The sequence below is a fragment of the Meriones unguiculatus genome, chromosome 5 (genome assembly GCF_030254825.1).
Source record: "Meriones unguiculatus strain TT.TT164.6M chromosome 5, Bangor_MerUng_6.1, whole genome shotgun sequence".
NCBI classification, from domain to species: Eukaryota; Metazoa; Chordata; class Mammalia; order Rodentia; family Muridae; genus Meriones; species Meriones unguiculatus.
This window is the reverse complement of record NC_083353.1, coordinates 93,790,949-93,818,910: the sequence shown is the minus strand read 5'-3', so window position 1 is coordinate 93,818,910 and position 27,962 is coordinate 93,790,949. Positions and strand designations below refer to the sequence as shown.

Here is a 27,962-nt window from a genome sequence, read left to right as displayed (position 1 = left end):
GGGGCCATGCGGTATTAATTATTCCACTCTTTCAGGACATAACTTTCAGCTCCCTTTACTAATTAGATGACCTAAGTATTTTATTTCCTTTCATGCAAACTGTAACTTCTTTTAAGAAACCCCAAATCCCGGTTCCCTGAGTAAATATAATAATGCTATTGTCGATTTAATAATTTCATTCTTTTGTTCCCAGAACTAATAAATCATCCATGTGTTGGAGGAGCCTAATTAGTGAAGAACGAGGGAAATTTTCAAATTTCTTCTAAAGTTTGGCTAAACAAATTAATGGACTCTGAGCCCCTAAGGAAGAACAGCTCATCTGTATTGTTCCTTTTTTCTGGTCTCCAGATCTTCCCCTTGTGAAACAAATACTTCTCTCTTCTGCCAAAGGACAATTCTAGAAGGCGTTGTTGAGATTAGTCATACAGAATCACTTGTGGTCATAAGGAATTTTTATAAAAGAGAATAAAGGCTTGGAATCTCTGGGTGCCTGATAAGAACAAATCTGATGACATTCAGTCTTCTTGGACTAGCCTATGTCCTGTTATGCTAGTTTTGTTTTGCTTTGTTTTGTTTGTGTGTTTGTTTATGGAGACTAGGTTTCTCTGTGTAGCCTTGGCTGACCTGACCTGGACTCTCTTTGGAGACCAAGCTAGCCTCAAGCTCACAGAGATCTGCCTGCTTCTGCCTTCTGAGTGCTGAGATTACATGCATACATCACCATGCCCTGCCTATTCTACACTCTTACAAGGAGCACTGTAAACAAGCATTCAAGTTTCAAGGAGAACATTCTCAAGGACACCTCTGATAATTGGAGTCAACCCTTGGTTCCTGATGATGGGGTGCTCTACTTTTAACTATGTAACCAAGATTTTAAGACTGATCTGAGTAGAAGTAATTTTTAGCACTCTCTCTATTTTCTTGTTCTACCCAAACTTCAGGATTTCTTTTATATTCTGCTCTGAAGTTAGGAGCTATAAAGGAACAAAAAGTTAAGCGTTGACTATCGTAAGTCCTATCCTCAACTGAATCATTTGTCTCTTCCTGCTTCTAAGATGAGAAACAATTGGTTGTGAGTGTCCCTCTTTTTTAATTCAACTATGTTGCTTTCAATTATAGACTTGCAGATGTTGTCTAAAAAGAGATAGAGGAGATGAGAAAAGAGAGGGAAGAGAAACTTGTCTGAGAAACCTGCTTGGAAAGTATTTCTACCCTCAGTGATTCCACTTATAAATTTATGAATGGCCCTTGGTGGGATCCTTCTAGATAAGAGAGCATCTATCCTTTCATCACTCCTTGAAAGTCACAATTTCCTTTTATCTGTTTAAAAGGGGACCATTCTCTCTTTAAATTTTCCTTGTCCGAGTATTTGCCACACTTGCTTCCTGGAATCTTCTCTTCTGTCTCACTCCCATTGTGGTCTCTGTTTAATGACTGGGCTTTGAATTTCTGGGTCTGACTTACTTTTACAGTCTGGTTTATATTGCCAACATTATGTTTGCATCTTATTTTTATTTTCTTCATCTCTCCTTACACACATCTTTGAGGCCCCTTCAGTAACCCTTCCTTATTTCTGTCCTTCCAGCCTTCAATCTTCTGTAACTTTCTTGCTGAGTCTGACCAGCTGTTAGTTGCACAAGCATCCCTTGTATCAAGGGCTCTTTTGTGTCTAGTCTAAGGTACTTTCTTTATTGGTCCTACAACATTTCTAGCAACTGTGCAGTTTTTACAAAGTTTCCCTATTATATATATGCTGAAGTCTGATTCATATTCTGGAACCGGAATACTCTTCCAATTAAGTATTCAAGGAATCCCTTCATGTGAACTAGGTGTACCTCATTATTATTATTCATACAGGATATTAGTTGGGGAATTTTTCATCTGCTGCTGCTATACCCTGTCTTTCACAGGTTATGATCTTCTTATCACCCCCTTCTTCTAAGTAGATAAGAGAATACTCAATATTGGTATCTATTTAGACTAGATATACAGTTAACATCTAAGGAATTGATCCAAGTGATCAATCACCTGCATGGATTTTCTATGAGAGGCTTCAATTCCCTTTTAAAATTCAGACCTCTAAATTGTTAAGGGGATGTGACTGGCAAATGTTAAGCTCCCACCCCCCCACACACCTAAGGGAACCTTCCTGAATGGGAACATACGATGAGGAGGTTCCTTTTCTGGGAAAGGAACATATAGACTATCCTTCTGATATCATCCATGGTTTTTTGGGGGGTGGGGTGATGGGAGTATAAAGGGAGCTGAGTTTCAGGAACAGGAGGGAGAGAAACCTTTTGGAAGGAGGTGGGCTTGAGAGAGCAGGATATATTAGAGTTGGGTTCAGAAGGGATTCTGGCATGAGAAGAAGAGGCAGATGATCATAAAGACCCCATTTTGACGGTAGGTTCTCCCCGTCTTGCTTGATTTGTTAATGGTTCTGTTTCCTAGGAAAGAGGGTACCAGATCCTTCTTTCCAGCAAAGAGCGCAATCTACATCTGGACTCACTGTATCTATGTTATTAGTAGAATCTAAGAGATTTCAGGACACCCAGTCTTCTTCAGGCCTAAATTTTGTTAAAGAACCACTGATTTAAGAAACCATGCCTGGGGCCAAATAAAACAATCATATTTATTCATCTGCTGTTTAATCATTCCTGCTTTGTTCGGGGACGATGTGATTCTCTTGTACTGTAGCATGTGACCCCCAGGACTATTTGAAGGAGTTTTATTCTTAGTCATCTCAGTTTTGTATTCTTTCCCTAACCAAAGTAGAAGCCTTAATTTCCACCTCTGTTTGGGGGTTGTGATATATATATATATATATATATATATATATATATATATATATATACAGCATTCTGCCTGCATACCAGAAGACCACGCCAGATCTCATCATAGTTTCTTGTGAGCCATAATATGGGTACTGGGAATTGAACTCAGGACCTCTGGAAGAGCAGCCAGTGCTCCAGGCCAGGGTTGTGATATCTTTATTAGAGGTCCATCCCTCACCTTTTTTTCCTATTGTGAAAACCCTTGGAATGCATTAAGACTCCCTTTTGTATTATATATCTAATATCACTTATGGGTGAGTATATATTGTGTGTGTCTTTCTGCTTCTGGGATACCTCACTCAGGATGATCTTTTCCAGTTCCCACCATTTGCCTGAAAATTTCATGATTTCCCTGTTGTTGTTATTTTTTTTTCTTTTCTTCTGCTGAGTAATAATCCATTGTGTAGATATATCACAATTTCTGTATCCATTCCTCAACTGAGGGGCATCTGGGTTGTTTCCATCTTCTGGCTATTACAAATAAAGCTGCTACAAACATGGTTGAGCAAATGTCCTTGTTGTGTACTTGAGCATCTTTTAGATATATAGAATAAACATACTGAAATCTGTACACCTAAAGAAACTAATTAAGAAGGAGGACTCTGGCTAAGATGCTCAATCCCCATTCATAAAGGCAAAGAGGATGGACATCAGAAGAGGAAGAAAACAGGGAACAGGATATGTGCCTACCACAGAGGGCCTCTGAAAGGCTCTACCCTGCAGGGTATCAAAGCAGATGCTGAGACTTATAGCCAAACTTTGGGCAAAGTGCAGGGAATCTTACCAAAGAAGGGGTAGATAGTAAGACCTGGATGGGACAGGGGTTCCATAAGGAGAACAAGAGAACCAAAAAATCTGGGAACAAGCGTCTTTTCTGAGACTGACACTCCAACCAAGGACCATTCGTGGAGATAACCTAGAACCCCTGCACAGATGTAGCCCATGGCAGTTCAGTGTCCAAGTGGGTTCCATAGTAATGGGAACAGGGACCATCTCTGACAGGAACTGATTGACCTGCTCTTTGATCACCTTCCTCTGAGGGAGAAGCAGCCTTATCAGGCCACAGAGGAAGACAATGCAGACAGTCCTGATGAGACCTGATAGACTAGGCTCAGAAGGAAGGAGAGAAGGACCTCCCCTATCAGTGGACTTGGGGAGGGCCATGGTTGGAGAAGGTGGAGAAAGGGTGGGATTGGGAGGGGAGGATGGAAGGAGCTGGGAGGGGGCGCTACAAAGTGAATGAACTGTAATTAATAAAAATGAAAATTTAAAATTTAAAAATAAAAAACACACATACACACACACAAAAGACTCCCTCTTGGCTATTGGTGAATATGTAAACCTCCAAATGAGTTTTAGAGCCCATGATCTCCACCTTGGGCTTCATGACGGTGTCTTCCAGATCAGCCCTGTTTTGCTCCAGTTAAAGGTTTCTAGTACATTTCCTGAATCACCTTCTCAGGCCTGGTGACTGACTAGAACTGTGGCTTAGGAGGACACACTTGCTTTGCCTTTCAATGAACACTTCTGTCACACTCAATCATAGGAACTTTAAGATGCTTCAGAAAGTAAGATGCTAGAATTTTCAACGTTTTCTACTTTGGTCTGTGTTGGTAGGTACCTGGTCCCTCGCATGCTTGCATAGGGCCCTTACTGCTGCACTCTCGATCTACCTTCAATTTGAGGTTACAGTTATTAGTAAGGGAGACCAAATATTTTATAAATTAGGACAATCATTTCATGCTCTATAACATAAACACCTGGAGTTAACCTTTATGAAGCAGACATTATTTTAGCTATTTTCTCAAAATTCCTATTCTGAGCAGTTGAGCCCCGTATTGTAATTTGCTAAAATGTATGAATAATGCATTTTTATTACCAGATTTTGGTTTTCTGGGAATTGAGTGAATTAAATTGACAATGTGAATGTATCCTTATTATCATGGCACATGGGTGGGTTTGTAATGGAGAAATCTACTTTGATGTACTAACATACTTAGTGTTTAAAAAGTTTTACTTTTTAGTTAAAAGTTATTTAAAAACAATATATATTTTTTTAGTTTTCTCTAATTTTTCTACCATTAATAAACATATCCCTAGAGTTTCTGCCTTAACTTTTCCAGCCCCACAGGTCTTTTAGGGTCTTTTACTGCCTTGCTGTTGTGTAGATAGCTCCATGGAGGCTTCGGGAAAGTGGAGAATGAATGCCGCAGGACAGGTCTTTACTCAGACAAATTGAAATGGAGAGTTGAACAGTTACCAATTAATTGATTAAATGTGCTCAGTCAGGCCAGATAAATCAAAGAAATGTGCTACCCCCTGAATGAGTTGTCAGCATGAGATTGGCCTGAAGTTTCTGAGAAAATTACCTCAACTTTCTGCTTCATCTTCACTCACATAGACCCAGCCTGAATTTTCCCCTAGTGAGATAGTGAACAAGCGAAATTATCCCCAGCTCTTCAGAAGACTTTTAAACATCTTTAACTTTGAGATGCTGCTTTTCTATAATTTCTACCAAACCTGACTCTTTGCTTTGCAAAAATGCATTATCTGCACTTTTGGAATGTTTTTGAGATGGGAGTCTTTACTGGCCTAAAGCTTGTGGAAGGGTGTCTGTCTGCCCTAGCATCTTGAATGTTGAAGTTCTAAGCTTCAGATGCTTAATGTATAGTTTGTAACATCCAGCTATCTATTGAAACAAAAATCTACAAAGAAAAGAAATAACCTTGACATTTATTTTTATTTTTTTCTTAGATGGCAGCTGAATGGCAGTGATATCGATACAAGTCTGGACCATCGTTACAAATTGAATGGAGGAAATCTTGTAGTTATTAACCCCAATAGAAACTGGGATACAGGAAGTTACCAGTGTTTTGCAACAAATTCTCTTGGAACTATAGTGAGCAGAGAAGCCAAACTCCAATTTGCCTGTAAGTTTATATTTGTAAATATATCGAAACCAATATTTTAAAATGCAAATATATGTCTGTGTGGTCACCTAGAAACATTTGGAAAAAAGATGTGACTTTTAAGATCAAAAATTGGTTAAATAATTGGGCATTCTTTTTGGACCCTCTTTATGTTCTTCTAGGGGGACAGAACTGATAGAATAGATAATATATGTGCATTTATTAGGATGGCTTATAGTCTATGATCTGGATAGTACTGTAACAGCTGTCTACCAACACAAAGGTGAATAATCTGTTAGTTGTTTAGTCCATGATGTGTGTCTCAGCTAATCTTTGGTCTTTTGGAATCATGAAGTACATTTTAATACCAGGGAAGGATAGATAAACTTGCCGGTAAGAGAGAGGGTTAACAGGTTGCAATGCAAAAGCTTCCTTCTTTCATGTCCTGTGACATGCCTGAAGCCTCAAATAAGCCAATTGAGGAAATTCCTGGCAGGTGTGTCCAGATACCTGGGTTTTGGCAGATTCCAGATGTAGTCAACAAAGGTTAGCTATCACAGATCCCAATCTAATATAAAATTGGGGTATGCAAACCTGTACCTGTGTGCCTGAGTGTATTCCATATTGATATTCTGCAAAAGTTCTGTCCCGGGATTGAGAAAGCATGCAGTTAAAGCTGTACTTAGACAGTGACTATTTGTTTTGGCCTGAGCTGGAATTGAAAGGAGAATGAAGTTCCTGTCCTGGTGGATCTTATTCTTCAACATTCAAATCAGAAATACATTCTACAGCTTTGAACAAAACTAAGGGAAATACAAGGAGTAAACAATAAAATAACTTATCTGATGACATATGTGCGGCTTTGTTGTGGTTTTGTCAGAAGTGATCTTTCCCCATCCTCTGCCACCAGTGACCTTCAATTCAACCCCATTGAGCCTGGGCATTGAAGACCATGTCTACACCACATCAATGGACCTAGAGTCAACAAGTGGGCCAAACACATTCTCCCCCTTGAGAGTTTAAAACTGGAACCAGAGAACCAATTTCATTATTATCTGTTTCCTACCTCTTTTGTTTGTTGGTTGGTTTTAGTTACCTGTTTGGTATAGAATGCACATCATAATCACTTGAATTTAATGTTTCTTTAGTTCTTTTACATGTCAATAACTCAGAAATTGGAATATGTTAGTTCTTACAATCTGGTGGTATTTACCGCTGCCCCTACACAGGCCATAATGAAATTGTTGGTGTGCCAGTTAGTGTGTGGCTTATTCTTTTGCAGTCTTCCTTTGTAATGGCCATGCTTGGCTTTGCTCTTGTCATTATAGGCTAATATGTTTCTTATGTTAAGCTCACCATTTTGTATCCTATATGTACATGTATTTTAAAGGACTTATTTATTCTTTTATGGCTCAGAGGAAATAACAGTGGGCAAAGAAAGAATGCAGGACACGCAGAGTGTCTCCTGGCCACTCCTCTCCATGCCTTCCTGGCTACTACTCCACCATGCACTCCTTGCCACTCCCGTTCTAGCCACCTCCACTTCCATGGTGTTGTGGCCATAATTGGCTGAAAACAATGAAACAGTGAGCCAAAGAAGCCTTTTCTTCTTTTGTCATTTTTTCCTGGACACTTGCCAAAGTGACAAAAATCTGAGAAACACTAAAGTCAACGCTGAAAGTGTATGTTTTGGACATGGATATTGGCATGGTAAAGATCCCTTGACCTTTGCATTCTTGGTATCAGTAAACAACAAAAAAAATCATGAAAAGGTTAGAAAGCTCAAAACACTGTTCTGCTCACTATACCTCAACTCTTCTCTCCCTACCCCTTCCTTTTCCTCTTCCTTGCTTCCCCCTTCTTCACTTATTGACTTAACCTTACTGTTTCTTGGTAGGGTCTTTGCTTTTCTGAGTGAGCGTGTACCACATCATCGGGACACATTTTCATGCTGTCAGAACTTAGACTCAACCTCAGAAAGTGCTGATGATCCCTCACACTTACCTTCAGCATTCTCATCAGCCATAAATGTATTAACTACTCCTAATCTTGGCATCTGGCTGCACATTAGTCTGGCTATACAGTAAGATTCTTTTACCTTGTGATAGTTTATATTTTTTGGTGTTTACCCGAATCTTCACTTTGAAGATTCAGAAAGCAATCTTGTTCCCAAACCTCTTAAGACATTACACTAATAAAGTATAAAAGGTGTTCCTTTTAATTAATATGTTGGGACATAGATTCTCGTAAAGAGGTTAATGAATGAGATTATTATTAATCATTAATTGTAATAGCAGTAGGAGGTATTTAATAATTGTTAGAGTAAATTATCTTAACTTGGAAATGAGGACAGAATATAACACTGATATGTAAATGAAAGGAGGCGTGGCGGTAGGGACAGGATGTTTGTGTGGCAGACCGCTGGTAACTACAGCTCAGAGAAGTCCTGGCTGTGTTTACTGAAGGCAAAGACATGGTAAGCGTTGGCTCTGAACAGTATTCCCCATCCCATCCAGGCTACACTGTATATTCTGATGTTTCACCACTCTTGGTTTCTGTCAGCAGGTTAGAAAGCTCAGCACAGAGGAGTGGATGCGTGAAAATATAGCCATTGCCTCACTTTAGAATGGGTGTAATACAAAGACATTGTGTTTTTCTTTCTTCATATTAATAAATATTAATATTATTTATTACAATTAAAATCTCTTCACTTTGTATCTGGGCTGTAGCCCCCTTCCTCATCTCCTTTCTGTCCCACCTTCTCCCCTTTTTCTCCCCCTATGATTCTCCCCTAATCCACTGATAGGGGAGGTCTTCCTTCCCTACTGTCTGATCTTGGCCTATCAGGTCTCATCAGGGCTGCCTGGATCCTCTTTCTCTGTGGACTAGTAAGGTCATCTATCCAGGAGGAGGTGATCAAAGAACAGGCCAGAGTTCATGCCAGAGACAACCCCTGCTCCTCTTGCTAGGGTACCCCCATTGAGACTGAGCTGCCCCTGGGCTACTTCTGAGCAGGAGGTCTAGGTCCTCTCCATGCATGGTCCTTGGATGATTCATCAGTCACTGCAGACCCCCTTGGGCCCAGAATTGTTGGTCTCCTTGTGGAGCGCCTGTCCTCTCCAGGTCTTCTATCTCCCCTCTTCTCCATTTAAAATATGACTGGTAAGATAATTAAGACATAGTTATTCATAGTACCACAAACCACTTTTCTTTGGAGATTGTCACTGTCTTTCAGTAGATTGTTGAATATACAAACAAATTATTGACAGAAGAAATATGTGAAAGAATGTGAATTTCACATATATTTTAGTAATTTGTTGCTGTGTCATATGTGTAATTTTTCATATCTGTTGGAAGTGTTTTCAAAACTTCTTAATTTTATATACTGGAGGTTTAAAAAGTGTTCAAGAGCTCACATGTGCTTAATCTAATTGATTATTTTTGCCTTACTGTTAAATAATTCTTGATTATATATATATATATATATATATATTTAATTTTAACCATGTTTGAGATGGAATGTGTTTATAAAATTAAGACTTATACTAAATGAACAATGGTATGAGGAAACCATGAGGAATATCTATTACTGGGTACTTACTGATTAGAATTTGAAATATTTGAAATGTCATTTATTTTCCTGGGGGGGAACCCTAGTGTGAATCCTTTCTCCTCGCTGCTTATATAGATGGTTACTATTCTAAATTTAATGAATTTCAGGTGTGGGCATTTGTCTGCATTTTGACTGCATGTGCATGTACTTCTAAAAGCATTTTTACCATTTTAAATTTCTTTTTTTTTTTATCAGTTACATTTTATTAACTCTGTATCCCAGCCGTGTCCCGATCCCTCATTCCCTCCCAGTCCCTCCCTCCCTCCCTCATCTCCACCGTGCCCCTTTCCAAGTCCACTGATAGGGGGGACCTCCTCCCCATTCATCTGATCCTGTTTTATCAGGTATCTTCAGGACTGGCTGCAAAGCCCTCCTCTGTGGCCTAACAGGACTGCTCCTCCCTTCAGGGGTGGGGAGACCAAAGAGCCAGTCATTGAGTTCCTGTTAGAAATAGTCCCTGTTCCCCTCACTTTGGGAAACCAATTGGTTACTGAGCTACCACAGGCTACATCTGAGTGGAGGTTCTAGGTTATATCCATACATGGTCCTTGATTGAATGTCAGTCTCAGAAAAGACCCTGTGCCCAGATATATTTGGTCCTTGTGGAGCTCCTATCCTTTCCCCATCAGACTAACTCCCCTTCTTTCTTATGATTCCCTGTACTCTGCCAAAGGTTTGGTCATGAGTCTTTGCTTTGAAAACACTGCTAGTTAGAGTCTTTCAGATGCATTTGACAAAGTCCAACACCCATTCATGTTTAAAGTCTTGGAGAGATCAGGGATACAAGGCACATACCTAAACATAGTAAAGGCAATATATAGCAAGCCTATAGCTAACATCAAACTCAATGGAGAGAAACTTAAATCAATCCCACTGAAATCAGGGACAAGACAAGGCTGTCCATTGTCCCCATATCTCTTCAGCATAGTACTTGAAGTCCTAGCCAGAGCAATAAGACAACTAAAGGAGATCAAGGGGATACAAATCGGAAAGGAAGAGGTCAAAGTGTCATTTTAAATTTCTTAAGGGCAATTAAAAATATGCATATTTGTAAAACTTTTTATTCCTTCCTATGCTTGGAAATATCTGTTGATCTACAAAGTCGTGTATACTTGCTTTTATTTAAAACTTGTTATTATCAAGTTTTTAACATACATAAATCTGATCAATGCAAAATTGGGCTTATTTGTGATTTTTTAAATTTCTTTAATAAGTATAAATAATACAAAAATTTTTAAAGTTATTCATATTTGTATATCTTTCTACTATATGAAAATTCTTAAGAATGTATATTTTCATTCATTGACAACTACATATATGTATACATTGTATCTTGATCATATCTACATCCACTTCCTCAATCTCACTTGTCCAGAATCCATTCAACACAACCCCCATCCAACTTCATGTCTTCTTTTATTTTATTTTTTTATAAACCACTGAGTTCAATTAATGCTGCCTCCATGTACTCATTGTAGGGATAATGCACCTGAGCTCTGACAATCCATCAGCTTTCATACTCCCACAGAAATAAGACTCCACCCCACCAGGAGCCATTAACCACTTGGCTCCTAATTCCTCACCACTCTGTGGATATCAGTCTTTTAAAAATTGGGTCCTTTATGTGTTATAAATGACTCTCTTTTGTCATTTATGTATATCTGTTGTATATATATATCAATATCTACTTTGTATATTTAAAGATTTTTTTTCTTTTTTTACTGAGTTTTAGATTGATTTTCCTGCACAGCAGGCCTATGTCTTCCTGGAGCTCTGCTTCATGTATTTCTGTACTTCATGGCTTGGGTCTAATGTTTTTTTTCCTCATTCCTAATGTCCATAGTTTTAATGTACAGTGTCCTCAAATGTCCCAAGAAGGAATGAATCATGCAGTTATTTTAGCTAGACTGTCTGCCTTAAATTGTTATACAGGGGTAGTTGACTGAAAGACTGGGCCATATACTGTGCTGGAAATAATTTTCATTAGAATAATAAAACTGCTTCTTGACTGGCTTATTTCTGTCACTGTTCTTGGGGATATCTGATGCCATTTTGATTGATGGTATTCTATATTGAGGGTCCCATATTTCCCAAAGAAATCTTGTGGGATTTTTTTTTTCAATGTAAATTCTGAACTTTCAGAATAATTTGTTTGGTTCTTGAAAATGTTTTATCTTGTATCCTAATTACACCATAGATTTTAAAGCCATGAATCTTTGGTGAAGAAATTTTATATTTTCCTTTTCTTGTATTTTTGTTTATGAGTACTGTGATGTATGCTTTGAGCCACTGAAATGAGATCATTGCTCTTCCCAACTATTTCAAATATTCCAAATCTATGTCCCTTTGACATTTACATATACTTCTTGGTAGATTACCAACTCCATATTTGAACATTTCCATTGCATTTTAATATCTGTTATGACATTTTTACCCAGGCTTGTATATTTGTTTCTCATTTGTCAGTGAAAGACCTTCGGTTTTAAAATTCTGTGATTTTATTTTTAGGATACACTTTGTAGAAAGTAACTTACATGCACTTATATTTGGGAACAAAAATCTATGCTCAAGTTGTTCATTAGTTAAATTTGCTTTTCGATAATTTCATACAAATCTGAAATATATTCTTTTCACTTTCACCCATTATCCTTTTTCCCTCCTACCTTTTTAATCCTTCAGACTTCTCTACAGGTCATTTTTCTACATTTATAGCTTTTTGATTGTTTATTTGTATTCTATCTTAATTTTTAACTTTATTCTCAATAGGTCATTGAACCAATGATTTTTTAATTAATTCCTTTTTTATTAATTACACTTTATTCACTTTACATCCCAGCTGTAGCCCCCTCTCTCTGCCCCTCCCAATCCCTTTAATCTCCTCCTGTACCCCTCTCCAAGTCCACTGATAAGGGAGAGCTGCCTCCCCTTCCCTCTGACCCTAGCCTATCAGGTCTCATCAGGACTGACTGCATTGTCTTCCTCTGTGGCCTGGTAAGGTTGTTCCCCCCTCAGGGGGAGGTGATCAAAGAGCCAGCCACTGTGTCCAGTGTATGTATTTTGTGAGGGGTCAGTACTGTGTCATTGATGATCACCTTTTTCCATTGGTCTAAGTGTATATTTCTTTGACCCTCACTCTTAAAAAGATTATTTTGTTTAAAGTTTAGGATAAAAGTTTCAGGCACAGATCCCAGTTTATCTAGGCTTGAACACACTCTCCCACTTATCAGCCATGTTGTTTTGGGGAAGAATAAGGTGCCTTGTTCTTTAGGCTCCTTGTGTATAAAGCCAAAATAGCAGGGTCTTTCATATCAAGTGTCAATAATAGATGAAACTCTGCATACATAGCACATAGAGATCAAGTGGTACAAAGACAAGACCCTGTCATTTCTGTATGATTTAGATTATCTCCTAGGAGTGATGTCTCATGAAACTTAATGGGGGGCTTTCAGTGTATGCTTTCTATTTTTCTTGTCCCTGGATTCAATCTCTGCTTCTGTGGGCTTCCTTTTACACACATTCAAAGTATCCTAATAGTTTCTTCTCCCTTCATTCCTTTATTTCTTCTTCTGTTTCCAGTACCTCCATGGTCTGCAGTCACCTCCTTAGCTCTATACTGAGTCATCTTTTCCTTCTGTTATGCCTAATTTGTTATTAAACCAAATGTCGAATGTTTAATACTAATCAGTGAGTATGTTTCTCTTGTCTCGACATCTGTCTTGTCATTTTCAGATGTGCATGTTTTCTATTCAAACTATCACATTTTTTTTCTCCAATAATGATGCTTTTTTTTCTTTGGCATTTTAAAGTATAAAGAATTCAGACACTCTTCCTTTATAGTGGTGATTTCCTAACTCAGCATATTGTGAGTGTCATTCTGTGATTTGTTGATCTTCTGACTCTCATTTGTGTTGAATATTTTTACCTTTATTGTTGCAAATTTGTGTTTCAGCAAAGTTTCTGACTTCTTATGCAAGTATATGATTCTTCTTATTTTTGTGTGAATGAGTATTCACGTCTAGCAGCTTTTATTGTTGTTGCCAGAAACCTCAGGGATATAACTAACTGGGGCCTTAATGCTTGTTAGAGTATTGACACCATATAGCTAACCATTTCATCACCTTCACCAGCTTGTAGTGCACAGTTACTGAAGCTGGAAATATGGAGTCACTGGTCCAAAGAGCCCCCTGTAAGCCTCATGCCATTGTCATCTTCAAGCAGTAGATACCTTTGCATTATTTAGGGACAACTTGAGTGTTTTTGATTCATTAACACTGAACTCATAGACAATGACATTGAAGTTCATGTCTGAAAAAAGATTATCTTTCAATTTCATCCCTCCCCCATCCATTGGGATACTACACAACCACAGCCATGTTTTCTCACAGAGAAACCCTTGACAACACTTCCAAGATATACCAGGAGGCTGTATTAGGTAGTGAAAACACCAAGAGATAAGCACACATATATGAGCAATGTGGCATTCAATGTATTAAGGAAGGACTGTCATTCCTATTGAAAGGGGTGAAACAAGACTAAGAGGACCACTTCCTTCCCATTTGTCTGGGAATACATGATTAGTGGACTTAACATCTCGCTCCTCTTTATGTTCAACACCAACCGAAATACTACATTTTAGGTGAGGCATTTTATTGGGTAGATCACTTTCAATGTCTGAAGTAGACTAAGGAAAATTGATTATATGTTAAATACTTATAGAAATCTAAGCCCTGTGAGATTGGGTTAAGCTGAGCAACACCCCAGTTGAAATACAACACCCCTCCTCTATTCAGTTTTATTTTACATTCTTTCTGGTTACTTATAGTCATTTCTAGCAAATATAAAAATATAATGCAACATTCTAGAAAATAAGAAAGGCCTTAGTGTTTTTAAAAATTTATTTATGTTTTTATATTAATCACAGGTTATTTACTTTGTATCCCAGCTGTAGCACCCTCCTTCATTCCCGCCCAATCTCATCCTTCCTCCTTCATCTTCTCCCTGCCCCTTTCCAAGTCCACTAATAGGGGAGGACCTCCTCCCCTTCCATCTGACCCTAGCTTATCAAGTCTCATCAGGACTGGCTGCAATGTCCTCTTCCTTGACCTAGCAAGGCTCCTCCTCTCTCGGTGGTGTGTGTGTGTGTGTGTGTGTGTGTGTGTGTGTGTGTGTGTGTGTTGAAGAGCTTGCCTTTGCGTTCATGTCAGAAATAGTCCCTGTTCCCCTTGGGTCCAGAAAACCCATTTGGACACTGAGCTACCATGAGCTATATCTGAGCAAGGATTCTAGTTTACATCAATACATGGTCCTTGGTGGAATGTCAGTCTCATGAAAGACCCCTGAGCCCTGACATATTTGGTCTTTGTGGAGCTCCTGTCCTCTCCAGGTCTTACAAGCATCCCCTCCTTTCATATGATTCCTTGTACTTTGCTGAAGGTTTGGTTATGAGTCTTAATATCTGCTTTGATACACTGCTAGGTAGAGTCTTTCAGAGGACCTCTGTGGTAGGCCCCCGTCCTGCTACTTGTTTTCTCCTACATCCAATGTCCATCCCATTTGTTTTTCTAAGTGAGGATTGGTCATCTTACCCTTATTTATCTTGTTTGGGTGTATAGATTTCAGTTTATTTATCCTATCTTATAGGTCTATATAAGTGAGTATATACCATGTGTGTCTTTCTGCTTTTGGGATACCTCACTCAGAATGATCTTTTCTAGGTCCCACCATTTGCCTGGAAATTTTATGATTTCCTCGTTTTTAATTGCTGAGTAATATTCCATTTTGTAATAGTACCACAAGTTCTGTATCCATTCCTCAACTGAGGGACATCTGGGTTCTTTCCAGGTTCTGGCTATTACAAATAAGGCTGCTACAAACATGGTTGACCATATGTCCTTGTTGTGTACTTGAGAATCTTGTTGATATATGCCTAGGAGTGGTATAGCTGGATCTTGAGGAAGCACTATTCCTATTTGTCTGAGAAAGCGCCAGATTGATTTCCAAAGTGGTTGTACAAGTTTGCATTCCCATCAGCAATGGAGGAGAGTTCCCCTTTCTCCACATCCTCTCCAGCATGTGTTGTCATTTAAATTTTTGGTCTTAGCCATTCTGATGGGTGTAAGGTGAAATCTCAGGGTCGTTTTGATCTTCATCTCCCTGATGGCTAAGGACGTTGAGCATTTCTTTAAGTGTTTCTCTGCCATTCTATAATCCTCTACAGAGAGGTCTCTGTTTAACTCCGTGCTCCATCTTTTAATTGGATTACTTGATGTGTTGCTGTTTAACTTCTTTAATTCTTTATATATACTGGATGTTAGCCCTCTGTCAGATGTAGGGTTGGTGAAGATCCTTTCCCAGTCTGTAGGCTATCATTTTCTTTTGATGACAGTGTTCTTTACTTTACAGAAGCTTTTCAGTTTCATGAGGTCCCATTTATTGATTGTTGATCTTAGAGCCTGTGCTGTTGGTATTCTGTTCCTGAAGTAGTCTCCTGTGCAGATGAGTTCTAGGGTCTTACCTACTTTTTTTTTTCTAACCGATTTAAAGTGTCTGCTTTTATTTTGAAATCTTTGATGCACTTAGACTTTAGTTTTGTACAGGGTGATACATATGATCCATTTTCATTTTTCTGCTTATAGAAATCCAGTTGGACCAGCACCATTTGTTGAAGATGCTGTCTTTTTTCCATTGAATGGTTTTGGCTTCTTTGTCAAAAATCAAGTATTCATAGATGTGTGGGTTTGTTTCTGGATCTTCTATTCAGTTCCATTGATCCTCCTTTCTGTTTCTAAGCCAATACCATGCCGTTTTTATTACTATTGCTCTGTAGTACAGCTTGAGATCAGGGATGGAGATCCCTCCAGATGATCTGTTGTTGTACAGGATTGTTTTGGAAATTATAAGTTTTTTGTTTCTCATTTTGAAGTTGAGAATTTTTCTTTCAAGGTCTGTGAAGAATTGTGTTGGTATTTTGATGGGAATGGCATTGAATCTGTAGATTGCTTTTTCGAGAATGGTCATTTTCACTATGTTAACCCTACCAATCCATGAGCATGGGAGATCTTCCCATCTTCTGATATATTCTTCAATTTCTTTCTTTAGAGACTTGAAGTTTTTCTCAAACAGGTCTTTCACTTGCTTGGTTAGAGTCATCCCAAGGTACTTTATATCATTAGTGGCTATTGTAAAGGGTGTTGTTTCCCTAATTTCTTTCTCAGCCCTTTTGTCTTTGGTATACAGGAGGGCTTCTCATTTATTTCATTTATTTATTTATTTATTTATTTATTTATTTATTTTGAGTTGATTTTGTATCCAGGCATTTTGCTGAAGGTGTTTATCAGCTGAAGCAGTTCTCTGGTTGAATTTTTGGGGTCGCTCATGTATACTATCATATCATCTACAAACAGTGATATTTTGACTTCTTCCTTTCCATTTATATTCCTTTGATCTCCTTTAGTTGTCTTATTGCTCTGGCTAGGACTTCAAGTACTATGTTGAAGAGATATGGAGACAATGGGCAGCCTTGCCTTGTTCCACAATTCAGTGGGATTGATTTAAGTTTCTCTCCATTGAGTTTGATGTTGGCTATAGGCATGCTGTTTATTGCCTTTACTATGTTTAGGTATGTGCCTTTTATCCCTGATCTCTCCAAGACTTTAAACATGAATGGATGTTGGATTTTGTCAAATGCTTTTTCGGCATCTAAGGAGATGATCATGTGATTTTTCTCCTTCAGTTTGTTTATATGGTGGATGACATTGATGGATTTCTGTATATTGAACCACCCTTGCATGCCTGGATGAAGCCTACTTAGTCATGGTGGATGATATCTTTTATGTGTTCTTGGATTCGATTTGCATGTATTTCATTGAGTATTTTTGCCTCAGTGTTCATAAGCGAGATAGGTCTGAATTTCTCTTTTTTTTTTTTTTTTTTTTGTTGGGTCTTTGTGTGGTTTAGGTATCAAGGTAATATAGCTTCATAGAATGAGTTTGGTAATGTTCCTTCTGTTTCTATTTTGTGGAATAGTTTGAATAGAATTGGAGTTAGTTCTTTTCTGAAAGTCTGGTAGAATTCTGTGCTGAAACCATCTGGCCCTCGGCTTTTTTTGGAAGGGAGACTTTTGATGGCTGTTTCTGTTTATTTGGGGGATATGGGACTATTCAATCTTTCTACCTGATCTTGACTTAATTTAGGTAGATGAAATCTATCAAGAAAATTGCCCATTTCATTTAGATTTTCAAATTTTGTGGCATATAGGCTTTTGTAGTAAAACCTAATGGTTGTTTGGATTTCCTCAGTGTCTGTAGTTATGTCCCTCTTTTCATTTTTGATTTTGCTGATTTGGATAGTTTCTCTTTGCCTTTTTGTTAGTTTGGCTAAGGGCTTGTCTATCTTGTTGATTTTCTCAAAGAACGAGCTCTTGGTTTTATTTATTCTTTGAATAGTTTTATTTGTTTCTAATTGATTGATTTCAGCCCCGAGTTTGATTATTTCCAGCCTCTTGGGTGTATCTGCTTCTTCTTTTTTTTCCTAGGGCTTTCAGTTGGGCCATGAAGTTGCTTGCATGTGATGTTTCAAATTTCTTCTTGAAGGCACTTAGTGCTGTGAGCTTTCCTCTTAGCACTGCCTTCATTGTGTCCCATAAGTTTGTGTATGTTGTGCTTTCATTTTCATTGAATTCTAGGAAGTCTTTAATTTTTTTCTCTATTTCTTCCCTAACTCAGCTGTCATTGAGTAGCAAGTTGTTCAGTTTCCATGTATGTGCAGGCTTTTTGCTGTTTCTGTTGTGGTTGAGACCCAGCTTTAGACCATGATGGTCAGATAGGATACAAGGGATTAGTTCAATCTTCTTGTATCTGCTGAGGTCTGCTTTGTGACTAACTATATGGTCTATTTTGGAGAAGGATCCATGAGGTGCTGAAAAGAAGGTATACTCTGCTGATTTTGGGTGGAAAGTTCTGTAGAAATCTATTAGGTCTATTTGATTTAGGGTCTTTGTAAGTGCCCTTGTTTCCCTGTTTTGCTTCTGACCAGATGACCTGTCCCTTGGTGAAAGTGGAGTGTTGAAGTCTCCCACTATTAAGGTGTTGGGATCAATGTGTGATTTCAGCCTTAATAATGTTTCAGTTACAAATGTAGGTGGTCTTGTACTTGGAGCATAGATGTTCAAAATTGTGATGTCCTCCTGTTGGAATTTTTCCTTTCTGAGAAGGAAGTGCCCTTCCTCATCTTTTTTGATTAATTTTGGTTGAAAGTCTATTTTATTAGATATTAGGATGCTACTCCCACTTTTTTTCTGGGTCCATTTGCTTGAAAAACATTTTTCCATCCCTTTACTCTAAGGTAATATTTATCTTTTTGCATAGGTGTGTTTCTTGGATGCAGCAGAATGTTGGATCCTGTTTCCACAACCATTCTGTTAGTCTGCATCTTTTTATTGGAGAGTTGAAAGCATTTATGTTGATAGATAATAGTGACCAATGATAGTTAGTTCCTTTTATTGTGGAATCTTACTATGATTCATTGCTTTTTTTTTTCTTTTAATTTTTGTTGGCAAATTATCTGTATCCTATGTTTTCTTTGGTGTAGTCATTTTCACTGGATTGGAGTTTTCATTCTAATATCCTCTGTAGGGCTGGGTTGTTGTATAGATATTGCTTAAATTTAGTTTTATCATGGAATATTTTGTTTTCTCCATCTATGTTGATTGAAAGATTTGCTGGGTATAGTAGCCTGGGTTGGCATCTGTGTTCCCTTAAAGACTGCATGACCTCTGCCCAGGCCCTTCTGGTTTCATAGTTACTGATGAGAAGTCCGGTGTGATTCTGATTGGTCTACCTTCATATGTTAGTTGACCTTTTTCCCTTGCTGCCTTTAATATTTTTTCTTTGTTTTGTAGGTTTAGTGTTTTGACTATGATGTGACGTGAAGTATTACTTTTCTGGTCTAGTCTATTTGGGTGTTCTGTAGGTTTCTTGGATTTTTATGGACATCTCTTTCTTTAAGTTGGGAAAATTTTCTTCTATGATTTTCTGAAAATATTTTCTGGTCCTTGGATCCTGGAGTCTTCTCTTTCATTTATTCCTATTATTCTTAGGTTTCGTCTTTTCATTGTGTCCTTGATTTCTTGTATGTTTTGTGTTTGGAACTTTTCTGATTTTACCTTTTCTCTGAGGGAGGAATCAGATTCATCCAGTGTATCTTCAGCACCTGAGATTCTTTCTTCCATCTCTTGTATTCTATTGGTGATGCCTATCTTTCTGATTTTTTTTTCTTTAAGTTCTCCAGTTCCAGGGTTTTCTCTGTTTGTGTTTTCTTTATAGATTCTAATTCTGTTTTCATGCTTTGCACCATTTCCTTCATCTGAGGGAATGTGGCTCCTTTTTTGTTTGTTTGTTTGTTTCTTCTCTATATGTCTCTAATTGTTCCTGTACGTGGGCAGTTATAGTCTTCTGTATTTCTTTGAGAGCTCTGTTGATTTCTTCTTTTTGTTTCTCTAATAACTGCATAAGCATAGCTTTAAAGTCATTTTCCTGTGTTTCTGCTGAATTAAAATACCCATTGATTTGGGGGGTTGCTGGTGGGTCCATGGTGTCCTGATTTTTGTTGAGTGAATTCTTACGCCTACCTTTGGCCATTTGCTTCTATGCGATCTTCACTGTTTTTTCCTTGAGTCTGAACTTTAGACTGGAACTGTCTTTCTCTGGTCTCTGGAGTATTCTTCAGGAAGATCAAGGAGGTCCAGTGGTTTGAGGGTGGGTGTTGCTGCTTAAATTGTACCTAAGGGAGGAAAACCGCTGGAGCAGATTCGTTATTGCCGGGGAGACACACACACGCTTATTCCCACGCATGCATCTTGAAGGGGAGTGCTGGAGAGTGTAGGTGCTTGGGATATGCGGGTTGGGAGCAAGCACAGGAGGGTATGTGGATCCTGGTGCTTACCAGATTGCAGGCACAAAGCATCTGCACAAGTTTCCTGGTTACCCCGTGGTCTCCAGTCTGTGGAGGACTCTGCAGGCTGAGCTCTGAGGTCTGTGGCTGACGCTGCAGGCAGGACAAGTACTCTGTTGTGGGCTCTGTGTGTCCAGCCTTGTGCTCTGTGCTAGAAGTTATGAGTACAGCAGGCTGGGCTCTGCTCTCTGAGTTGGGAAGCGCTATGTGCTTCCTCTGCTGCTTCCCCCTCAGGCAAGGCTGGAGATTGGAGTCCTGGGGGAAATGCCAGTGGGGGGGCTTGAGTGTTCTCAATCTCAAATATCAAGGAGATAGATCTGTGCTTGGAGCAGGCAGCACTATGTGCAGGCAAGCTGTGTGCGCTGTGGGATGCCTCCTCTGCTTCAGCTGCTAGTTGCCATAATTCCAGTAACTCTGGTAACTCTGCTGCAGCTTTCCTGTTGGCTGTTGTGCCTCCACCTCTCCGCTGCCGCTGCAGCTGCCGGCTTGGCCACCTCTGCCGCTGCTTCTGACCTGTATGGGGAAGTGCCTGGGAATCGATTCCCCAGGAGAAGCCTATGGAGATGTCTGCAGTTCACCTGTGTCCTATTGGACTCAGATCAGGGTTTGTCCCCCTTCTCCCCAGACTCCTCGTACCATTATTTTGTCCTGTTTCTTCTTTTCTCCCTCTTCCTATGTCCCGTTTGCCTTTCTGAGTGAGTATTGATTTTCTTACCCACTTGGTTACTGAGCTACCACGGGCTACATCCGAGCAGAGGTTCTAGGTTATATCCATACATGGTCCTTGGTTGGAGAAATAGTCTCATATAAGACCCCCGTGCCCAGATAAATTTGGCATTGGGCGTAGGAGATAACAAGTAACAGGATAGGAGCCTACCACAGAGGGCCTCTGAAAGACTCTAACTAGCAGTGTACCAAAGCAGATACTGAGACTCATAACCAAATCTTCAGCAAAGTGCAGGGAATCATATGAAAGAAGGGGGAATTAGTAAGACCTGGAGAGAAGAGGAGCTCCACAAGGACCAAATATATCTGGGCACAGGGGTCTTTTTTGAGACTGTTTCTCCAACCAAGGACCATGTATGGATATAACCTAGAACCTCTGCTTGGATGTAGCCAATGGTAGCTCAGTAACCAAGTGGGTACCCCAGTAAGGGGAACAGGGACTATTTCTGATATGATCTCAATGGCTGGCTCTTTGACACCCCTTTTCCCCCGAGGGGTGAGCAGCCTTGCTAGGCCACAGAGGAGGACTTTGCAGCCAGTCCTAAAGATACCTGATAAACCAGGGTCAAATGAAAGGGGAGGAGGTCTTCCTCTATCAGTGGACTTGGAAAGGGGCAGAGAGGAGATGAGGGAAGGAGGGTGGGATTGGGAGGGAATGAGGGAGCAGGATACAGTTGGGATACAAAGTTAATAAACTGTAACTAATATTTAAAAAAAGAACAATATAGCATATACAGAGCTTAATATTGATTATAATTTCAAAGATACATCATGGGCACACATTTCCACCACATTCCACTGCAAGCATAAGCATTTGGACATATGTTTGAATCATTTTGCTGGTGGTCTGGTTTGGCAAGGAGCATAGCCCTTTAAGGCTGCAGGGATATATAGAAATTATTGAGAACTGAGAATGTAACTCTTGTTTCCACGTAAGCAATGAAACCCAAGTCAACATGTTGTCAAAATGATAACATCATTCTCTTTAGTCTCATGACACTGCCTAGCAACCACTGAAAAACCCTAACGTTTATGAGTCAACTTTGCAACTTCAGGTTTATTTCAATCTCACCTATTAATTTTAGATCTAGCTGACATTGCTGCAAATCCTATGAAACTACCATTCTGTCATGTCTTGAGACTATTTATGCAGTAAAGAACATTAGTGACTAAGAAACAGGCCTTGTGTAAATATTAGTAGGTTCTTGGATGTGTTGCAGAAATTCATTTCATAAAGAGTGGACTGCTTTCCAGTTTGTCATAGTTCAGGCTTCGTAGCTCTCCTCCCTTCTATTCTCAGGTAAATTTCTGCCAGCTATGCATCAATCTGTATCAGCGACAATGTCTAGTTTACCTATTCTCAACTGTCTTGATGTACCTGGTCAGGTTTGGAGTCATGAACTTTGGTAAAAGATTTGAGGGTTATTCAGTTCTAATCTTCAGTTATTATTAAACTGTCATTTTCTGATAATAGACACTTTTTATCAATGAATCTTACTGCTTTGTCTTCCCACTGCAGCCAGAATCCTCTTCCCACTATCCTCTACCATGTTTTGATGTCATCAGACTGGTCTATCACTTTCTCTTCCTCAGTTTCCCAGTAACATGTCCTAGTCAGTTTTTGTTTTTGTTTTTCAGAGCCTCTCCTTCTCTGTCTTCAACCCAAGAACCAGACTGAATCTTTCAATTTCATTCTGGACAATTCCATCCTTTCCTGAAAAACAAAAACAAACAAGAAAACAAGCAAGCAAACAAACAAAAACAAACAAACAAAACCCTCCAATGCTTCTATGTGAGAATCAGGATACATTTCATTCATTCCTTTGGCTCCCAAGGTTCGATTTTGCTTACCATAGGTGATCTTCTAACTCTGCCCATTTTTTGCAGTCAACTCAGTAGATGGCCCTTGTTCCTAGACCTGAGAATATCCACGGGGCCTTTGCTGCCTACCCATTTCTCTGTGGTTTTACTCAGTTTATTCAGACCACTGTCAAGGTAATCACTTGCCTCCCTCTGTATTTTCATCAGGGCCTTGGCCCTTACTGCAAATTTTACGTATTTGTATTTATTTCTCTTTACCTTACATGGTTGAAAGCTTACATTGACCACTGCTGTAGTCCTAGAAACTGGCAGATGGCCTGGAATTTAACAAGTGTTCAATAGCAGCTCAATGTATGAAATAATGAATGAGAAATTGAGGACTCATAAAATTAGACCTCACCCCTGGCCAAGAAAAAGCAGAATCTATGCCATGCTGGAAATGCCTTGGCTTTTCAGACTTCATGGTACAAAAGCCTACTGTCTGTGTTTAACCAAACAAGAATCACACCAGGTCATAGGCTAGAGCTCATCGGTCAGGGACCTGTGACCTAAATATTGAGAGGAGATACCTGTGAAATTTAAATGGCTTATATTAAATTATCACTTTACTCTCTTAACAAGGTACATAGAACAGTATTCACTGAGCCCCGAGATGATATTTCTTGTTTTCCTGCTTCAGCCATTTGCAGTCTTTTTATGCAAAGCAGAAGTTGACCATGTCGCCCTGACAGAGATTTCTCTTTCCCTGTCAGGTGAGGGGTAGCACATTCTTCACTTTTACTATGTTATCATATTTAAAAACATAGTGAGGCTTGGGAAGTAGAAGTTGGAAGAAAGCTTAAATGAATGCAGAAGGTTTAAAGGTTGATCCCCACTGTGGCTGGCTGTTATCTGAAAAGAAAAGATATGGAAGACTAATTAGCTAAACTCAGGTTATAATTAGTTGGAGCCCTATTCTCTGAGAGTTATAGGTGGCCCCATTTCTCAGAGATAAACAATGCAGCTGAAAACACACATTTGGCTTTGAACGCTTGTGACTTTGATGAAGTTCAATGCTGCCGGGCCCTGCTGGTCCAAAAACAAGTTAAATTAACAACAAAGGATTGCAACTCACTAGGCATTCACATATAACTACATTCAAAAGTTTTAATTGTTTTAATTAAACAGCTATTTTAATCCTATCACATAGGGAAAAAATGGTTACTATTCTGTTTGTTGGCTTGTTTATGGCTTGTTGAGTCAGGATGTCACACTACAGCCCAGGCTGTCCTGGAACTCACTCTGTAGCCATAAACACTCAGCAATTCACTTACCTCAGCTTATCAAGTGTTGGGACTACAGATGTGACCCACCACCTTCCCAAAGCGGGTGCTTTTTAAAAATGAGTTCTATAGAACACAACACATTTTAATTGCATATTTTCCCCTTATGATTTTTCACACATGGAATGCTCTTTTGCTTTTGGTAATTTTTTTTACCCATTAAAATATTTTTTAAGATATCTGCAGACAGGATATTTGTGATATAATAGTAACAATATTATCCTAGATTGTGGGATTTTTAACTGAGGATATTCCACTGACATATATATTTATATAATTTTTTTTTGGAACATTGAGTTTAAGTTTCATTTGTGATCCTCTTAGGCCTTCTGTATGTATATTGTTCCATTTAGAAGTCAGCAAGTGGTCCATTGATGATAACAGACATAATAAAAAATGTCATTTACCGTGGCATAAAAATAAGAGTAAACAATTAGAGGATACCTATATTCAGGACCAAAGTTTATGTGTTTATTCAGTGACAATCTGTTGAGTATTTCTAAGAACAGGCATGCCATAAAAATCTGGGTACCTACCAACAGCACAAGCTCTAAGATCAACAATCAATAAATGGGACCTCATTAAACTGAAAAGCTTCTGTAAAGCAAAGGACACTGTCATCAGAACAAAATGACAGCCTACAGACTGTGAAAGGGTCTTCACCAACCCTATATCTGAGAGAGAACTAACATACAGAATATATAAAGAATTCAAGAAGTTAAACAGCAAAAAATCAAGTAATCCAATTAAAAATGGGTGGTACAGAGCTAAACATAGAATTCTCAATAGAGGAATATTGAATAGCAGAGAAACAGTTAAAGAAATGCTCAACATCCTTAGTCATCAGGGAGATGAAAATCAAAGTGAACCTGAAATTTCACCTTACACCCATCAGAATGGCTAAGATCAAAAACTCAAGTGACAACACATTCTGGAGAGGATGTGGAGAAAGGGGAACCCTCCTCCATTGCTGGTGGAAATGTAACATTGTACAACCATTTTGGAAATCAATCTGGCATTTTCTCAGACAATTAGGAATAGTGCTACCTCAAGATTCAGCTATACCACTCCTAAGCACATATCCAAAATATGCTCAACTATACAAGGATATTTGCTCAACCATGTTCATAGAAGCTTTATTCATAATAGCCAGAGTCTGGAAACAACCAAGGTATCCCTCAATTGAGTAATGGATACAGAAATTGTGGCACATTTACACAATGGAATACTACTCAGCAATTAAAAACAAGGAAATCATGAAATTTTCAGGCAAATGGTGGGAACTAGAAAAGATCATTCTGAGTGAGGTATCCCGAAAGCAGAAAGACACACTTGGTATATACTCACTTATAAGTGGATATTAGACATACACCTAAAGAAGCTAGGCAAGAAGGAGGACTCTAGGTAAGATGATCAATCCTCATTCAGAAAGGCAAATGGGATGGACATCGGAAGAGGGAGAAAACAGAGAACAGGACAGGAGCTTATCACAGAGGGCCTCTGAAAGACTCTACCCAGCAGAGTATTAAAGCAGATGCTGACACTCATAGCCAAATTTTTAGCAGACTGCAGTGAATCTTATGAAAAAAGGGGAGATAGAAAGCCCTGGAGGGGACAGGAGCTCCACAAGAAAAGCAACAGAACCAAAAATCTGGACACAGGGGTCTTTTCTGAGACTGATACTCCAAACAAGGACCATTCATGGAGATAACTTAGAACCCCTGCACAGATATGGCCCATGGCAGCTCAGTCTCCAAGTGGGTTTCCTAGTAAGGGGAACAGGGACTGTCTCATACATGAACTCAGTGCCTGGCTCTTTTATCACTTTGCCCTGAGTGGGGGCAGCCTTACCAGGCCAAAGAGGAAGACAATGCAGGCAGTCCTGATGAGGACTTTATAGGCTGATTCAGAGAGAAGGGGAGGACGACTTCCCCTATCAGTGGACTTGGGGAGGTGCATGGGGAGAGGAAGAGGGAGGGAGGGTGGGACTTGGAGGGGACAAGGGAAGGGGCTATGGCCTGGATACAAAGTGAATAAATTGTAATTAAAGAAAATAAATAAATTTTAAAAATGAATGTATAAGATTAACATATTGAATGGATACTTAATAACTAAGTGGATGAAATAAATGTACTGGAATGGAACAAAAAAAAATCTGGGTACCTAATAAGGTTCTTGTTAAATGGAGCTGAAGGTTTATTGGGGAGTAGAATTTAAATCAGATTAATACACGAACATATGCAAATCATACCAGCTATAGTAAAGTAAGGCAGTGGCTTCTTCCTTCCTGTATTTCGGTACTAAGTTTTCAAAATTTTTTTTAGGTTTATTGAGAATAAGAATCCAGTGTTCTGAAAAGGAATGAAGATGATTCCAGTGCAGGTCTCGATGACATCATATAAATTGCCTAAAAAAAAATGCTCATAGGGTAGAACTTACGTTTTAAAGCATTTCAGAGGGAATTAAACAGTGAGTGATTTGATTTATACAAATTGATGTTTGGTATCAGAGGGCAGAAATTACACAAACATTCAGACCAAGAGAAATCTAGGAAATTATTATCTTGGTTTATATAGTTGTTTATTACGGGAGAAAGCAGACACAGAAACAATCAGGGGATAATAGTATGAAGTACTTTCTCATAGAATTGGGTGCGTAGTAGTGTCATTCAGCAAGATGTGTGATGTTAAAAGAACAGAGAATTTATTTGTTGGGTCCTTTGTTGGTACTTAGAGAGAGTAGGGGGAGTCAGAGTGAGGAGTTGATGAAGATCTCTCTTTTTTATTATTAAATGCATTGACTTGGTAGCCTGTAAAAACAGCATTTTCTTCTGTTTAGTGGTTTGCTGGCTACCTCATTCTGAATACTTGCATAGGTCAGGTTCTGCCTGTGCACTTCTGGTTGAAGCCTACTATACTAATTTCTTTTCTTATTACTGTGGCAAAGTGTCTGACACCAGGCCCCTTAAGAAAGGAAGAGATTGTTTTAGTTTGTGGTTGAGAAGCAGTCCTTCTGGATGGGGCAGGCATGGTAGCAAGAGCTTGAACTGAGTCATTTTTCATCCACAGTCAGGAAGACTGATGATTCTTAGATGCCTTCTGTTTTGTTTTCCTTTTGATTCAGAGAATTACCCATGACATAGGTTATATGTATACTTCTTCCTGTCTATTTAGTACTATTCCTGTGTTTCTATGTTATGTAACATGTTCTCCATTCACTCATCAGCCAGGGGTGTTTACAGATATGCTGCCATATCTTTTAAATGAACTGTTGTGTGGGTATACTTTAATTTTTTTTTTACTATAGATATATTCAATTTATAAAAAAACTGTCACATTTTTTTTTCAAGAATCACTATAGTAAAATGCGCTTCTATCAGAGGTGCTTGAGGGTTCCACTTTTCTCAGAGACAATCAGTATTTGCCATCACCTGTTTCTCTAACCAACCTACTGCCTTTTTCAGCTGTAGAGAAAGGTAATCTTAAAGCTTTGGGTCATTTCCTTTGCATTATTGAGTTGTGTTCTTCCTTTCAGTTTCTTGATATACTACATTAAATTAAGTCTGTAGATAGAAATCATTAATTAATTAAGTTGTGATGGGGGTCTCAAGTTGAGAGTCACACTGAAAGACTACAATAATCAGTGATTAACAGTGGGAAAACTTGCTTCTAGGCCTGACTTTGCCAGAGAATAGGAGTGGCCTGACTCTTTGGCTTCATTTTATTCATTTGTAGGGAAGAACCAGGTATATTTTAAACATTCTCTTATTCTACCTTTCCATTGTTTT

The 27,962-nt window shown here is 38.8% G+C and overlaps 1 protein-coding gene across 2 annotated transcripts in view; it reads left to right on the top strand.

Moving 5' to 3' along the window:
• Nucleotides 1–27,962, top strand: part of Cntn3 (contactin 3) — a 396,519-nt gene that overhangs the window by 139,753 nt on the left and 228,804 nt on the right. For both annotated transcript variants that reach the window (XM_060383858.1, XM_060383859.1), the window contains exon 4: nucleotides 5,589–5,764. In XM_060383858.1, coding sequence (XP_060239841.1) covers nucleotides 5,589–5,764 — 176 coding nt within the window. The remainder of the gene's footprint in view (nucleotides 1–5,588; nucleotides 5,765–27,962) is intronic.